This window comes from Schistocerca americana, chromosome 6 (assembly GCF_021461395.2).
Source record: "Schistocerca americana isolate TAMUIC-IGC-003095 chromosome 6, iqSchAmer2.1, whole genome shotgun sequence".
In the NCBI taxonomy this organism is placed as follows: domain Eukaryota; kingdom Metazoa; phylum Arthropoda; class Insecta; order Orthoptera; family Acrididae; genus Schistocerca; species Schistocerca americana.
In genome coordinates this window covers 16254530-16272350 of record NC_060124.1, presented here as the reverse complement: position 1 = coordinate 16272350, position 17821 = coordinate 16254530, and the positions used below count along the sequence as shown (strand labels likewise).

The following is a 17821-nucleotide window of genomic DNA, read 5'->3' as shown; positions in this document are numbered from 1 at the left end:
ACGGCAATTGACCGTCACCTCGATAGTGTACGGTGTGTTACATTGTTCCACTGTTGCACCAGAACCAAGGATGATGCAGATTTGTCCTGCAATGCCATTCAGATGAGGTGTCAATCTTGTCACAGGGAGGAGGGGGAAGGGGGGGGGGGGGGAGAGGGGTGGTATGGGTAGTGCAACCTAACCCATCTCGTTTTGTCTTACAGCCTTCTATGAACCATTCTGCACACCCCTTTGCACTGCTGAACACGTAGTCCCATACAAGAGGCCATTTCCCGGATGGATTCATCACATTCTCTCACACACTCTCTTTCTAACTCACTGATTTGACGGTACGGTTCACGCATACATTTGTGAGGCATCCTGCATGTCTGCTCACGTTACACTGATCCATTACCTCCGGTTTATAGTGCCAATGAGAGCAGCAAGCACATTTTAGTGGCAGGTGGTATTGCGCCGCTATATCGATGTTGACCTTAAACCGTGGGCCGACGTGGTTCAAATGCTAATCATTTGTGCACAACATACTAAAGTACATGTCCTGTGAATATGAATGTCCTATCTCCAGTTGTTCAAAGCATTCTTTTTTTAGTATTTTAAAATTTGTGATTTACAAAGCTCAATAAAATGAAGTTCCAGTGCTAAGAATTCCCTGAAATTTCCCTGATTTTTCTGGGTAATATGTAATTCCCTGAGAATGCCACATTTTCCAGAAGAATCGGCACCATGTAGAGCTGAAATCAGTGGTAATCCTGAAATCAGAGTCAGCTTTGCAATCTTGTTAATCACTCTCAAATGTGCAGCACAATCAAGATTAGTTAGTAATGTTTTTCACAGGAAGATTTTCCTCCTCCTCTACAGAATTATTAAGTACTACTACTTTCAAAGATAATGAGTTACCAAGACAGCACTGAGTGGTATATCCGCGGCAGAAAAATATCAGTTATGAGAAGATAGTATTTTCCTCTACTTCCAGTAGAGTACAGTACACAAACAATGGCGATCTGCAGCAGTAGGACCAGCAAGAGCTCTCTGTTTGCTGGGGCCGAGAGGGCCAGATGCTGGATGTGGAAACGGATGGTGGGTGTTACGATGGTGAACTTCACGTAACAACTGATGTAAGGAATGCTCCAACACATGATCATGTTCTGACTTTTGTGGTGGAGCAGCAGCAGGTTTTTTGTCTGTTCCTGTGTTATGGCACAGGCCAATAACCAGCTGAATGCCTGGTAGCACCTGAAAAGATTTAAGTCTCATTTCCACATTCAAACAGAAGTTCAATGACTAATTACTTACACTGTCAATAACTGCTGTTAGTTGGCATGTGTTCATAGATACTGACCTCACACAAACACACACACACACACACACACACACACACACACACACACTTTTGTACAAACTGCAAGTTTGAAATGTAGATACAAATAGTTCACAGCAGAGAATAGGCAGTAATAGAAGGTTATCCAGCTACATAAACTGTTGGCAGGGTCTTCAAAGACACAATGACAATCATTAATAAAAAGCATAAAAAAATTTCAGATTGCTATCTTTATGTGTTATAAAATAGAAAGAGACATTATATAAAGTAAAAGTAGAGATTTGTGGGAATGGTAAGGGGGGACATCATGTGGCCAATGCATATCAATCAAATCTTATGCAGTGTTTACAAAGGGCCACTTCAACCAAGCATTGCAGATTTTCCAAAATTAAGGCATGGAAAACGTAAACTCAATGCAGCATTGAAAGTAAAGTAATTTCAGATCACAGAGGGGATTCAGAATGTGGTGTCACCGCCAGACACCACACTTGCTAGGTGGTAGCTTAAATCGGCCGCGGTCCGTTGGACCCGCGTGTCGCCACTGTGAGATCGCAGACCGAGCGCCACCACAAGGCAGGTCTCGAGATACGGAATAGCACTCGCCCCAGTTGTACGACGACTTTGCTAGCGACTACACTGACGAAGCCTTTCTCTCATTTGCCGAGAGACAGTTAGAATAGCCTTCAGCTAAGTCCATGGCTACGACCTAGCAAGGCGCCATTAGCCTTACATAGTTTGATAGCTATCGTATGAAATGTCTCATCAAGAATGCTGTATTCACATCAAAGAATAAAAGATAAGTATTCGAGGAGCTGCATACTTCTCTTATTAGAATTCACTACTTATCCTGTTCCAGAATTCACGCCCGTCTGCGTTAGATAGCGTGCCTTTCGGCCTCCTTTATCTACAAAGTGTTGGCACATTTACCAACACATCATTGGCGACGAGACAACGGAAAGGGTCTTGTTCTTTCTAATTGCTTACATTTACTTGTGTCATGGCTTCGCCACAATCTCCAGATGTACTGTCCGAATTTTATCGCTTGCAGAATCAGCAGACGCAGGCGTTATTGGATGCCCTTGGACAGCTCGTCCAGGGTCAACGTGCGCTTCAAACCGATGCGGCAGCCGCCGCTTCGCCGCTACCGCAGCCACAACATGCAGTTGCACCGCCGTTTCGCAATTTTGATGCACAGCAAGAGACCTGGACTGAGTGGTCACGCCAGTTTGGATTTCATCTCGCCGCCTACAGAATTCAAGGTAACGAGCGGCAGCCTCATTTATTGGCGTGTGTAGGGGTGCAAACGTACCGTGTGATAGTGAAATTGTTTCCCCGACGCGACGTAGCGACTCTGTCCCACGATGAAATTTTGTCGGCATTGGACGCCTATTTCAAAGAAACAGTCAATGTAGTTGCAAAGACGTATACATTCTTTCGTACGAAACGTACGGCCGGTCAAACTAATAGGGAGTGGGTTGCAACTTTGCAAGGCCTTACTAGGGATTGTGCGTTTGAATGTGACTGTGGCCTTCCTTATTCAGATACAATGGTACGTGATGCAATAGCACAGAACGTTTCTGATGTTCGTATACGGGAGCAAATTTTGAAACTAGTTAATCCCTCCCTTCAGCAAGTGATAGACATATTGGATAGACAAGCCACGCTTGACTGTGCTCAGGAATCCTTTGCGACTTCGCTAGCCGTGTGTAACATTAACTGGCCGGCCGGGCGCGCTGCGCGGCCCAGTACACTGCCCTCGCGCACGTCTGCGCAGCTGCCGCCACGCTCTACACCAGGTGTGCCGTGCCAGCACACAACTGCAGTGAAATCATGCCCGCGGTGTGCAACATTCGCGTGAAAATTGCCCGTCACGCCAAGCTATTTGCTTTTTCTGTAATAAGAAAGGACATGTTCAAAGTGTTTGCCAGAAAAAGCTCAGATCACACAATCACAACCATTCCCGGCCCTTTGCTTCGCGCCGGAATCGAACCAAGGACACTCAGGCTCGTGGACCTTCGCCCATGGACATTCATGTAGTTAATTCCACTTCGTCCAGTGACACTTTCTCTAACAGTGACTGTGTTCGTCCCACAAAAAGTGTGTGTCGACGTCGCCGGAAATCACGTCAATTAGCAAGTGATGCTGTGCCTGCATCAGTTCAAATTGCACGAAACAGTCGCTCTTGTCGTCAGCAGGACAATAAACTTTTTGTAGATTTGGACTTTAATGGCAAGGTCATACCATTCCAGCTCGATACCGGAGCTGCAGTTTCATTGCTCAATGACGACACGTACAAACAACTGGGCAAACCTCCGTTGCGTGCCGCAAATGTTCAGTTAAAAAGTTAATCAGGACAGCTTATCCCTGTGTTAGGACAGTGCACTCTTCTTGCAACATATAAGGGACAAACAAAACTTGTGTCATTTTACGTTCTTCGTTCTTCTACTGCAATGAACTTGTTTGGTTTAGATTTATTTCAATTGTTTAACATGTCTATAGTAAATCAGGTCCTATCAGTGAATCAGACTGTGCCTTCAGACAGTGTTTCGCGTCTATGTGAAGAATTTGCAGACATTTTTGCACCGGGCTTAGGTTGCGCTAAAAACTATGAAGCACATTTGGAACTGAAAGTCAACGCGCAACCGAAATTTTTCAGAGCGCGCAATGTTCCTCACGCATTGCATGATGAGGTCACAAGAACATTACACGATTTAGACTCACAAGGTGTGAGTGAATGTGCGCATTGTCTCTTCTATTTCAGCTCCACTTCATCGCTTACGCCGTACAGGTGTTCCATTCGTCTGGACGACGGAATGGAACGCGCCTTTCGCCAGTTGAAATCGGCGTTGCTTTCACATACTTGCCTTACGCCATTCGATCCCCAGAAACCCCTTTTGTTGATGGTAGATGCATCGGATTTCGGGATCGGTGCTGTGCTTGCGCACAAAGTTGGCTCGCATGATCGCCCTATTGCCTTTGCGTCCAAATTGCTCTTGTCTGCGCAAAGAAATTATTCACAGATAGAGAAAGAAGCTTTGGCTCTCGTGTTTGGTGTTACTAAGTTCCATGATTTCTTGTATGGTCGTCACTTTACCATCATCACAGACCACACACCTTTGCCGTCGCTTTTTCATCCGAACAAGCCTGTACCTCCGCGTACAGCGCAGAAATTCATTCGCTGGTCTATTTTCCTCTCGCAGTACCACTACGATATCTTGTATCGGTCCACTGCTAAGCACGGAAACGCCGATGCGTTGTCCCGTTTGCCGGTTGCTGAGGATAAAGCATTCGATTCTCCCGAACTTGCTTGCATGTTCATTGATTCGGAAACCGATGAAGTGGTCGAATCGTTTCCGATTGATTTTCGTCGAGTAGCTACAGCCACAGCTGCTGACCCGGTCCTTGCTACCGTTTTGCGTTTTGTTGCTACGCAATGGCCTTTGTCAAAGTCTCGGATCGAGGATCCGTTGGTTCGCCGATTTTTTGCTCACAAGGAGAGACTTTTTGTACGACGTGGTGTTTTGTTGTTGCGTTCTGATAATGATCAGTCCAGAGTCGTGGTCCCACGTTCGTTATAGTCCTCTGACTTACGGCTTCTTCACCAAGGACATTGGGGTATAGTGCGAACGAAACAACTTGCTCGTCAGCACTGTACTTGGTTCGGAATCAATGCTGCGATTACGAATATGTGCTCTTCTTGCATGGCGTGTGCCGAACAACAATCCGCACCGCCGCGGAAAGTCTTTGCATGGCCAAAAGCCACTTCCCCTTGGCAACGCTTGCACATCGATTTTGCTGGTCCATTCTGGAATGCTAGATGGTTGGTTCTGGTAGATGCCTTCAGTAATTTTCCTTTTGTTGTCCGGATGTCTTCCACGACGTCAACTGCCACCATCCAAGCGTTGTCTGCTATCTTTTACATTGAAGGTCTTCCGCAGACTATTGTTTCCGACAATGGCCCACAATTCATGTCCGCAGAATTTCAGTCATACTGCCAGGCCAATGGTATTCAACATCTGACATCCGCGCCGTTTTCGCCTCAGTCAAACAGTGCCGCTGAACGATTGGTCCGGACTTTCAAGTCACAGATGTTGAAGTTGAAAGAGTCGCATTCTCGGGAGGACGCCTTGTTGCTCTTTTTGTCTTCGTATCGATCTCAGCCCCGAGATGGTCGCTCGCCGGCTGAGTTGCTCCACGGTCGTCCTCATCGAACCTTGATGTCTTTGCTGCATCCGCCGCATCAGGTTACTGTGCAGCGGCAGACTCCTGCTTTTGCTCCAGGCGGCGTTGAATTCTATCGCAACTATCGAGGTTCACGGCGTTGGCTCGCAGGGCGCATTCTTCGCTGCCTCGGCTGCGCGATGTATTTGGTTTTGGGGGCCTCTGGTGAGGTGCGTCGGCATCTCAATCAGCTGCGCCTCTGTCGTCGCACGGGTTCTGCCACTCCCCGTCTGCTTTCAGCGACGGTGCCGTCCGGTCAGCGCCCTGGGGACCCATCTACTGGCTCGCCTCATCCCCAGGTGTTACCGACGATGCCTTCCATTTTGCCCCATGGCGACGCGCCGCCGCAGCCACCGCCGCCGCCGCCGCCGCCTGTTCTCCCGCCGGCGCCGCCCGCATTCGATGCTTCGCTGCAGCCGCCAAGCGCCTCCCTGGGTCACACGCCGCCGATCGCTTCCCGATGCCAGCTGTCCTCCGCCATGGACCTCTTGCCCGCTTCGGACCACATGACGTCATCGCGCGTCAGATACCCCGACGCAATGGAGGTCGACCCTTCGGCCCCTCCTGACTCTTTACGGGCTCATACACCGCATGTTGACGTGCACCCTGGACTAGGTTTTCAGGCGTTTCCTAGCTCCCCTCGGACCGAATGGCCGGGTGCGGGTGGCACAGCCTCGCCTGTTGTTAGGCTCCCCACCTCATCGCATACGTCAACATGGGGTCCTCCCCACGGCGGGCGGAAGCCTTATAATACGTCCGTTCGCCGATTTGCGAGGGAGGAATGTGGTGTCACCGCCAGACACCACACTTGCTAGGTGGTAGCTTAAATCGGCCGCGCCACCACAAGGCAGGTCTCGAGATACGGAATAGCACTCGCCCCAGTTGTACGACGACTTTGCTAGCGACTACACTGACGAAGCCTTTCTCTCATTTGCCGAGAGACAGTTAGAATAGCCTTCAGCTAAGTCCATGGCTACGACCTAGCAAGGCGCCATTAGCCTTACATAGTTTGATAGCTATCGTATGAAATGTCTCATCAAGAATGCTGTATTCACATCAAAGAATAAAAGATAAGTATTCGAGGAGCTGCATACTTTTCTTATTAGAATTCACTACTTATCCTGTTCCAGAATTCACGCCCGTCTGCGTTAGATAGCGTGCCTTTCGGCCTCCTTTATCTACAAGGTGTTGGCACATTTACCAACACATCACAGAATACATTGACTCCTCTCAACACTAATGTATTTTCTGTCTAGCTACATCTTTTCACTTTCAAAGCCTGAATCATACTTACGATTTTGCCATCTCCTGCAGCTCATGGCGATCTGCAGCAGTAGGACCAGCAAGAGCTCTCCGTTTGCTGGGGCCGAGAGGGCCAGATGCTGGATGTGGAAACGGATGGTGGGTGTTACGATGGTGAACTTCACGTAACAACTGATGTAAGGAATGCTCCAACACATGATCATGTTCTGACTTTTGTGGTGGAGCAGCAGCAGGTTTTTTGTCTGTTCCTGTGTTATGGCACAGGCCAATAATCAGCTGAATGCCTGGTAGCACCTGAAAAGATTTAAGTCTCATTTCCACATTCAAACAGAAGTTCAATGACTAATTACTTACACTGTCAATAACTGCTGTTAGTTGGCATGTGTTCATAGATACTGACCTCACACACACACGCACACACTTTTGCACAAACTGCAACATTCAGAAAGAATTGATCAAATGAATCCAAATTACCAATATATGTACATCGGAGTACAAGAAATATTTGATTAAGATTGCACATGGATAGCAAAATGGCATAGAGGCATATTCAGAAAGCAAGTGTACTGGATTTTTATACATCTTTTTTTTAAAAAAAGTGTCTGAAAAATAATTACAAGATATTGTTTCCACACTTGCTGACTATTTTTTCACATAACTGCCATCTTGATCAATGCATGTGGTGACCCTTCGCATAAGCTTCTTTATGCCCTCCTCGAAGAACTCCCCTGCCACCTCCTTCTCCCATTTCAGAACCTCTTTCTGCATCCACTCATCTGCTGAAGATTTAATTCCACTCACATGTGCCTTCAGGGAGATGAGAAGGTCAGGGGAATGAGGTGGCGGTGGTTGATGGGTTTCAAAACATCCCAACCAAATGAGTCCAAGAGCACCTTGGCGGCTAAGACTGTGAGGATGAACACTGTGCTACAAGCACACTCCTCTCATCAGCATTCTCTTTTAACGCTGCTTTTGAGATTTTGTAGGCTCCCACAATATCTTTGTGCATTGGTGCTCTCCTTCTGAGGCAGAAATTCGACCAAAATGATGCCTTTTCAGAGCCAGAACGCTGAGGTCATGGTCTTTTTTCCCCAAAATTGTTGTTTTGAATTTGGGGAATTGCTGTGACACCAATGTGATGCCTGTATTTTTGTCTCAGGTATATAATGAGCCACCCACATTTCATCTCCAGTCAAATTGAGTTCGGAAAATCCTCACCTTCCAGTTCAAGTTGTTCAAGAGACTTGCAGGTGCTACTGACCCTGAGTTTTCTTGTGCTGCTGCTGTCAGCTGTTTTGAGACCCATCTTGTACACAGTTTCTGGTATCCCAACATTTCTGTGAATGTCTCATTTAAATGAGTTCTGAAGAGTTGTGGAAACATCACAGAATTTTCATTCTCTGTCAATCGGCAGTCTTCATGAACAGTCAAAATGGAAGGTCTTCCACTCCTCTGTCTGTCATGAATATTTGTTCTGCCTCCACTAAACTCCCTACATCACTTAAACACACATGTTCAGTTCATAACACCTTTGCCATAAACTGTTTTGATTTGCAAAAAATTTTAGACAGATCTTATTCCTTCCAAGAATAGGAAGCGGATCACAGCACACGGCTCAGAGTTGGTGGGCTTCCTTACCAACATCTTTCACACAACTGGTCACAACAACATGAGTTTACATACTAATGTGTTCCTGCAATGCTCGCTGTGGTCGGGGAATACCCCTATACTGCTTAGTGTTGCCAACCCTAAAAAAAAAAAAAAAAAAAACAGAAATACAGCCTATTATAGTTACAGTACACTAACTTTCTGAACATGACTCATACATATAGGCCCAGTAACTTCCCTTTTGTGCACCTGGAAAGATCAATGTTCCATTAAGTTCCCAGTGATTGCATAGAATTGAAGTAGTCAATATCAGATATTCCGCTCTGGGGTCAAAAATGGGGAGCACGAATCGATGAAATTCAATGGCACTGCAAAACACACTTTAGGCAGCGATGGCAAAGATCCATCCATGGTTCAATAGTAGTGTCAGAAAGTTGCAGTAAAAGCAAAGAGAGCTTCATCACAGATTTAAATGAAGTAAAAGCCTTCTTGACACACAAAAGTTGAATTGCGTAAAAATGAGCACAAAAAGGCCAATACAATTAATGTTCAACAATTTCATAAGTAAAGCATTTAAAACTCTGCTTAATGAACACACTTATATGCAACAAGCACATATCTTTCAGCGCATAACCATAAAACCATGGACACAGTAATGCATAGAGCCAACAAGGAGCAGTATCTGGATGTGCTAAATGAATTTAAAAAAAATATATATGCTAGCAAAAGGAGAGAACCTAACAAGATTCCTATCACAATGAATGTAATGTAATTACCATGAAAATATTTATCATGTAGAATAACCATTGATAGATGGTGGTCCATGCAGACAGTTGACACATGCTTCAATCCTGTAATCCGCCTAGCCTCAACCTCTGCTGGCAATTTTTTGTTAATTTTTCAATAATTTATCACCTTATAGATTTGCAACAGCTAATAAAAATTAAATTTTGGAACTACATATGGGTTTCTCATCACCATATTTCAAATTACTAACAACTACTACTACCACCAACAATGTCTTTTCCACTCTCTGCCTCCCATGTAATACATTTGGACTGTACAATGTTACTCTCTAATGAAAGGAAATGCTAGAATAATTAATAGTTTTAAAACATCCTATTTTTTTGTTACTTTCTAATGAAAGGAAATGCTAGAATAATTAATAGTTTTAAAACATCCTATTTCTGGTAAATTTGTTGGACAGCTGCAAGGAGGATGGGATCATGTTAGTTTTTAGAGAAAAATATTGAAAATACAAAATGAAAAAAAAAAAAAAACAATACAAATACAGTTATTTGGACAAGCAGATATCCTATCAACAAAAGGGAAGATGACACTGATAAGCCATGCACCGTTAGGAATATGTGAGTATGTGAGTTCAGACTCTCTATCTTCTCTGGTCCTTACTTTCTTTACAGTTAGTGTGTGTGTGTGTGTGTTTTCTCCCCCCCCCCGCCATGATAATGACATATGTATATACAGTGGCCACTGCTGTGTAAGAGCACAAAAGCACATGAACACTCTAACATTTGACACCTTGCTGATTTATTCATTATTTTTCTTTGAATCCTGTTAAACATAATAGATGCTGCAATCTGAAAGGTACGGCACTTAAATCTACTGCGCTACTGCTCCCCTAGATTCTGTAAAACTTGGCATCAGAGCCGCGAGCACCTTCAGCTGTACACGCTTTAAGGAGCTTTTGTGCATCCACAACTCGTGACATAATTGCCTTATGGGCCAAATACATACGGATTTGATAAAGAATGTGCATGGTCCACAATGTGCACAGCTAGCCCTTGAAGTTTACGTCAGTGCCACCAGGTGGTATGACACTGTGGCAGACTTTTATCCCCATTCACTCAGCGTAAATCCTGCTAGATGATAGCACATTGATCAGAAATACTAATTCACTCACTATATACTACAGTAAAATTAGATCAGACATCAGTATATGTTAAAGTTGTACTGACAGTAAGCCTATTTTCTGGGTTTCTGAATGAGTTATAGTGTATTATGTTATGAATTTTATCATACAGTAATCCATATGAGGCACTGAGAATCATAAGGGCCTAAAGCACATAACTGTTGATTGTGAGATGGTAGCATTTATTCATGCTTCTGAAATCTATTGATCTTATGGTGAGTCGGGTTTATCTTTACTGTAGGCCCACATTGTGTGTATGAAAATTCACGAAAAGCTGTATCAATGGTTTCTCTGATATTCACTTACATCTGGGATCAACGGAGGTGTGCTTCAGGCCCTTATGGATCTCAGTGCCTCATTTGTATTCTAGTCAAGTGACCATGTTGGTAAACATTACTGCTTGAGTTTAATCATTTCCACAAATGGCACTTCGTGTTTGGAGTTGGTTGTTTATTGTGCAGGAATCAGCTTTCGAGTGCAGCATAAACATGAACTATGTTGAATCTATTTTAAATGCTAACAAAAATGTAAAGCTGTGAGGATGGGTTGTGGATTGTGCTTGGATAACTCAGTTGGTACAGCACCGTAAAAGGCAGATGTCCCGAGTTCAAGTCTTGGCCCGGCACGCAGCTTTAATCTGCCAGGAAGTTTCAGATCAGCACACACCCCACTGCAGAGTGAAAATCTCATTCCGGGAACAGAAAAATAAATTACCAGGAAAAGTTAGCCATGTAGGAACTACGGCCTCCAACAACAGATCCTTTGATTGGGAGAGTGACGAAATCAAACAAGTGTTTCTACAAGCAAACATTTAAGAAGGAAGTGTACATTTAGCAGAAGTTGTTTTGTGGGTGCAGCATAAGATTATCCAAGTTTCAGCCCAGGAGTAAATTCATGAACTAATACATCTGTTAGAGATCTTATACATTTGTACAAAAAGATGAAAAAGCACGAAAACTTCCACTTACACAAAAATGCAAAATGGAGAGTTGCTAAATGGAGGGAGAGTTGTGAAAGCTTAATCATTATTTCATTATTGCCCTAAACTGAACTTAATCTTGTACAAAACAACAAAATTCCATAAACGTTTCTTTCTTTTGTCAGGTAAGTTATGCATCTTCTTCTTCTTATTATTATTATTATTATTATTATTGTATACAGTGGCTCTAGTTGTATAAAGTTGTTGATAAGCATAACTGTAATACAGTAGACACTATTAATTTCACACTCTCACATGTATCTGAATCTAAACATTTGTGAACACCCACAATGTATTCTCACAAGCCACCACAGTGTATATAGGTACGTAAAGTATCTTGTTTAGAAAGATGAATATCACTGATTTAACACAAAACAGAAAATTACATAACCCAAATTTACTATTTAGAAAATAAATAGAAAAAGCTATCATGTTGTAAAAGTGTTGTATTCAGCAGGGCACTTACGTTAGCCATAATTTGGTTTCCAACAACCATATGTGGGATTGGTGCTTGAAGCTGCACAGCTTCCTTTGCTAGCTGATTAAAGAGCTCTTTGCAAAACAAGACATTCTGTGCTGCTTCTAGCTTTTGTTGCCAGTGGACATCAGCATTTGTACTTGTAGGCCCTGACCCAAGTAGGTTAATTGTAGCACTGCACAAATCTTCTTGATCTGAAAGCCATGCAACAATGCAAAGAGAATGACAGAGAGAAAAGCCATTGCAATGTGGAAAAAAGGACATTTTTTTGAAGTGTGACACAACAGAATGGTTTAAATTTATGAAACATTATACTATTACATTTTATTACATTATAACAGTACTAACATAAACTTTGCTACAACTTAAGACATTGAATAAGTTTAACAGAGTAGATGGTACTAGATAGAAGAAAATTTCTTAATTCATTCTATGATTCCAATACATTACTTACAAGACATTTAATATACTCAGATGGGTTGTTGAATACATGAGTGCCATGTGTATGACTCATTTCTGTACTAATGTTAAATCTTTGTATGGGTTGGTTTTAGTCCTATTTTATAAACATGCTATATTTTATTTATTGAGAAAAAAGGTGGCAGCTACATTTTGAAGCTGAACTACTTCTCTCACGTAAGCTGCATATACAGGATTACTAACGTAACCTGTGCAGGTGGCATACAACGGGGCTTAAAAGAATGTACACAACTGTTTACTTGCAGGCAATTGTATAGAAGAACCTACTTTTATGCCATATTCCTCCTGTGATGTAAAAGGAAGTTTCTCACTAAATGGTACACTCATTTTTTGTCTGAGAGAAGAGTCATACAATGGGAAGATCGTCATCAACAGTGCTACAACTCTCTACCCATGTAGCACTGTCGAGAGATTTGGAATGTATACAAGGAAAATGGCGATCAGCAACTTTATGTCACCAACATGGCCTTTCTGGTGGCCTAACACTGACGAGGAAAATTTCTTCCTTCCTTAGGTTTTAAAGTAGCCTGTGGCTAACGACAGGACATTAGCGTGTGACGGCTACATTTGCTATAGTGGTGACTAAATTGTGAGTGATAAAATATGAAATATAGAACATCATCTGAAAACCACCAAAATATAAAAGGTTGCATGGATATCAGAGAGACAAGAAATAAATTACCTTTCTGACACAGTACTTCAATATATGCGACACCTTGAAGCTCACTAGGCACTGTGACACGCAGTGCTGAACTTGGCTTTGGTAAGGGTCCTGTTCCTGGGGATGGTGGAGGACTTGTTCCTTGCTGTGGTTCTTCTTCTGCTTTTGTTACTTCAAACATCCCCGTTTGTGCATATTTGGAACCAGCTTAAAATTTTTGGACATAAATATCTACATTATTACAGTTATACAATATTCGTAATATAAGTTATATGGTAAAGCTCATCACATTCAAAATTAAAAGGGGATGTATTAACTGCAAAGATGCAGTTCGTTTCTTAATTATCTATGAGGACTAACTTTGGAAGCATTACACATCTAATAGAAACAGAAACAAAAACATAGCTGCACAAAGTGATTCACAATAAGTCTTATTTCTACAATAAAATAGTATCAACATCAATAAGCTACATAGAAGCACCAAAATATAAAATCATAATACTCTGGCAGCGAAGTACCTCTGTGAAATTATAATGTAAGGAACACAGTTTAAAGAGTAATGAACCAGAAAATATCACTGATTCATGTACTTGAAAATCAAGAAGCAAAATTACACAAAACATTGTTCATTTTTATGTGTTACTTCACAAAAGTATACTTGTTTCCCACTATGAATATCTCACATGAAAGCAGTCATGAGAATACATACAAAAAACACTACCATTTAATTTTCTTACACTGAGGTGAATTAGAGATGCTCATCTGGAAACTGGACAACTATATCAATTCATTAGGATCTGAACGTAAACTTCCCACATATTTAGAAGACTTTATTTCATTCTTCTTTCTTTTTATTACATGGATCTGATAGCAAAATGCTGTTTCATTATACTTTCCATTGTGATAATTATTTTCTATTGTGATAATTATTTTCAAATGGGTCACAGTCTTTTTTCACTAGAGTGAAAGCACTTCACAATAAAGACAGTACTATGTTACAATTCAACGCTATTTTGAGATGATTAATTCTTGGACAACTATTTGCCTAAGATATTTCACTTTGCTGGACACGAGTATTGTCCAATGGACCACTCAAACTAATAGGAATGTTTGGTTTCTTTTTCAAATTTTGTAGAGCCCATGGGAATCCCTACAGATTTAGGAAATTAAAAATTGACTCAGGTAGAGCCCTGAATACCTGAGCATGCTTTATAACTCAGCTACAGCTAGAACCCCATAGGAAAACAACAATTTTGTCTCAACAAATATCATACATTGAGGTTGACCGTTGCTTTTTCCCCTCAGTGGCTTGTAACATTCTCACAGTCTAAGCAGTTAAGCTGTGATACCTGTTTCTCATGTCTCACAAAATTCCTATATTGTGGTACACTATGGGTATTAAAGCACATCCAGACTTTATTGGTAAGCAAAGGCAGTTGCATTCATCTGCCCCAACTCAGGAACCCCTTTGGGTCATAAAAACTGTATTAACATCTGAGTTGGAAAGTGAATGGAAAACAGACATAATTCCACAGAGTTGAACTCAAGCACCCCATTGCAAACTAGTTAATTCCACTCCATTTGGATGTAATGTACTGAAGTATAGTTGCTGGAAGCAACAATGAAATTAATACTCCCCATCAAGGAACCAGTTACCTGCCCAGGATATAGAGGTGTCACCAAAAATAGATTAACAATATCACTACAACTTTGTATATCAGAATAACCAGATCAAGTACACACTGAAACGTTCTTTCGATCCACTCTTGGAGCTTTTGTGGCAATGCACCACAACCCACAAAATCCTAGCATTTTGCAGCATGCGAGTCAAATTACACACAATCCTGCTTGGTGCATTTACTAAAAGACATCTACTGGCAGACCTGGACTAATTCTATGTAATGCTACACTATCAAAACCAGTCTTACTAATGGTTTCCAGCCTCAGCTCAACCTCTGCGATAGTGTTACCATAGTTACCACTAAGAAACGTCCTGTAACAATTGACCTACTTTCAGAAAGATTATGAAGTTCTAACACTGAGCGAGTGAGATGGTGCAGTAGCTAGCTCACTGGACTTCCATTCAGGAGGACGACAGTTCAATCCCGTGTCCGGCCATCCTGATTTAGGTTTTCCATGATTTCCTTAAATCGCTCCAGGCAAATGCCAAGATGGTTCCTTTGAAAGGGCATGGCCGATTTCCTTCCCCTTCCTTCCCCAATCCGATGAGACTGATGACCTCGCTGTTTGGTCTCCTTCCCCAAACAACCCAACCCCAACTCTAACACTCAACTCAGAAATGAAGATGCTAACGGGCTTCCAGCTGGCCACTAGCACTTCCATGAATAATCTTCACAAAGATAAAACAGGAGTACATTAGAAAGTCAACTGCTCAAAATGCACATAAAATCACCTCACTTCAAGTTTCCACAGACACGAGTTTTCAACTGAATTAGACCTCACTATGTCTCAATTATTCATAAAATATCACCTCCAGTTATTTACTGTCACCATGCGGAGCTCAGCAGTCTCTCACTACCAACAGTGAGCACACTCACTAAACTGGAACACTTACTAAGGAAACCAGCAGATTAAGCTAAACTTCACACAGAACACAGTTGTGAACTTTTTCAAAACTGGCAGAAAAACTTTATTAATCGCTGAGGCTCACTCACCCCCCACTTGGTACACTAACACATCACCTCCACCAACAGGTGATGCATGGCCACAACAGCCTAAACATCATCATATGCATCTCAGTGTATTGTAAATTTACATGTTTTGTGAAAAGAAGTTTGTTATTAACTTTTAACTGCAAAAAATATTAAGGATTTTTTGCCTTATTCCACATCCATGAGGACCATTTTACTTGGTATCTGTGCTAACCACAAGAGTTGCCTGCACATTCATCAATTTCAAAAGTTCCCAGCTTCTCCACAAAATGGTTTCTACATTCACACTTTTCAGCCAGCCAACCTAAGGAGCAGAATGAAGGTGCTTTCCTTTGCCTTTTCCTGTTCCCACAAAAAGCACTCCTCAACACCAAAGTGCTCTTTCCAGGCAGGACATCTCAAAAGTTAATTTCCAACACATGCTGGCAAACATCTGTTACATGGGAAAGTAACTAGCCATTAAGCCAGCATAGATAGAAAGATTTTGGAAAGACTGGCTAGCATTTCTAGGCTGAACGAACACCCCTTCCCCCAACACCACAAAGTGTCTCTGATAGCCACAACAGCCAAGAGTACAAGCCCCAAGTGCAGTCAGCATTGATGTATTACAGCATGGAATGAAACACAAAAAAATCAGTCACCCTCCATATGATGTAGAGCAAATATTTTCATTTACTCAAATGACTAATATAATACTTTAACACTTACTACTTTTGAACATTTCATTGATCTGAAAATGTAATCATCCCATACACTCCATTATCAACTGACTTAGTATGAAATCTAAAGTAAACATACAACCTTGTAAAGGGCTTGTAATTATTCAGCAGAAAGAAAGGAAAGATTCAAATGGTTCATATGGCTCTGAGCACTATGGGACTTAACTTCTGAGGTCATCAGTCCCCCAGAACTTAGAACTACTTAAACCTAACTAACCTAAGGACATCACACACCTCCATGCCCGAGGCAGGATTCGAACCTGCGACCGTAGCGTTCGGGCGGTTCCAGACTGTAGCGCCTACAACCGCTTGGCCACTCTGGCCAGCGAAAGGAAAGAGATTACAGTTTAATGTCTCATCAAGGCTAAGGTCACTTGGGACAGAGTAGAAGCTCAGATTTGGAAAATAAATCAACTGTGACCTTTGCAATGGAATAATCCTGATATTTGCCTTACATGGTTTAGGAAAACCAACATTTTAATTACATTCACAACTAAAATTTATTTTCATAATTTTGTTTAGTAGAGCTGAGTGGCGCTGTAGACAGAAAACATTTATAAACGGTTTTTCATTACGAGCAATACTTTTTAAAATTGTAATTTCCATTTCTACTGTGTGTGTGGGGGGGGGGGGGGGGGGGGGGGGCACCCGCGCGCTTGAGTGTGCTCCCAGATGTGAAAACATCCAGTACAATTTGCAGTTTCATAATGCAGTGACTCACACTTCCTGGATGTTTAGAAATCATTACAAAATTTTACCGAAGTAGCAGCTCAGTTGTGAGTGCTCATCATTTGTTCATCAGATAATTGAGTCACATCACCATTTCTCTATTCAGGCTGTACGCTACACTCCTATCAAATTTGAGTGGGACGTCACTCTACATCACCATCATGAAGACAATGTAAAGCGTAACAGCCAGTACTGAGGAAGAGCCGAATGTGTCAGTTTCAAGATGATATTAATGGTTGGGGCTATCTGAGACATCAAAATGGTGAACCTTAACTCTCGTTAAAGAATTTGGGCCTGCAACCGTACAAATTTGCACTGACTGAAAAATTAAGGTGAAACAAGCACAAATTGTGTCATGAGTTCACTGATTGGGCCGTGAACAGTTGGAAGCTAATCCTGATTTCACTGGAAAAATCAGTTTCTCAGACAAGTGCATCTTCATCTCATGGCTTCATCAATAAGAAAAACTGTCATTAGTGGAACGAGAAGACTTCACAAGTGACCTATGAGGTGCCACTGCATTCAGAGAAACTCACTGTATGGTGCAATTTATGCCATTTCTTTCGAGATGAGAGAAGAACTGTTACTGTCAATGGCAATCGGCTACAGAGCCAAGTTACGTGAATTTCTTTGGCCACAACTTGAGACCATAGATATTGAAAACATGTGGTTCAAGCAGGATAGTCCTACGTGTCACAGGATGGTCCTACGTGTCACACAGCAGCAGCAGCTGCTGCTGCTGCTGCTGCTATGCTTGATTTGC

At 42.3% G+C, this 17821-nt stretch overlaps 1 protein-coding gene across 1 annotated transcript in view; it reads right to left on the bottom strand.

Annotated features, from left to right (window-relative positions):
- The window catches only part of LOC124619770 (mediator of RNA polymerase II transcription subunit 17), a 114977-nt gene that overhangs the window by 78352 nt on the left and 18804 nt on the right, over positions 1 to 17821 (bottom strand). The window contains exons 5-7 of the mRNA XM_047146352.1: positions 12960 to 13145; positions 11786 to 11991; positions 6834 to 7096 (exon numbers count right to left, since the gene is read on the bottom strand). Coding sequence (XP_047002308.1) covers positions 6834 to 7096; positions 11786 to 11991; positions 12960 to 13145 — 655 coding nt within the window. The remainder of the gene's footprint in view (positions 1 to 6833; positions 7097 to 11785; positions 11992 to 12959; positions 13146 to 17821) is intronic.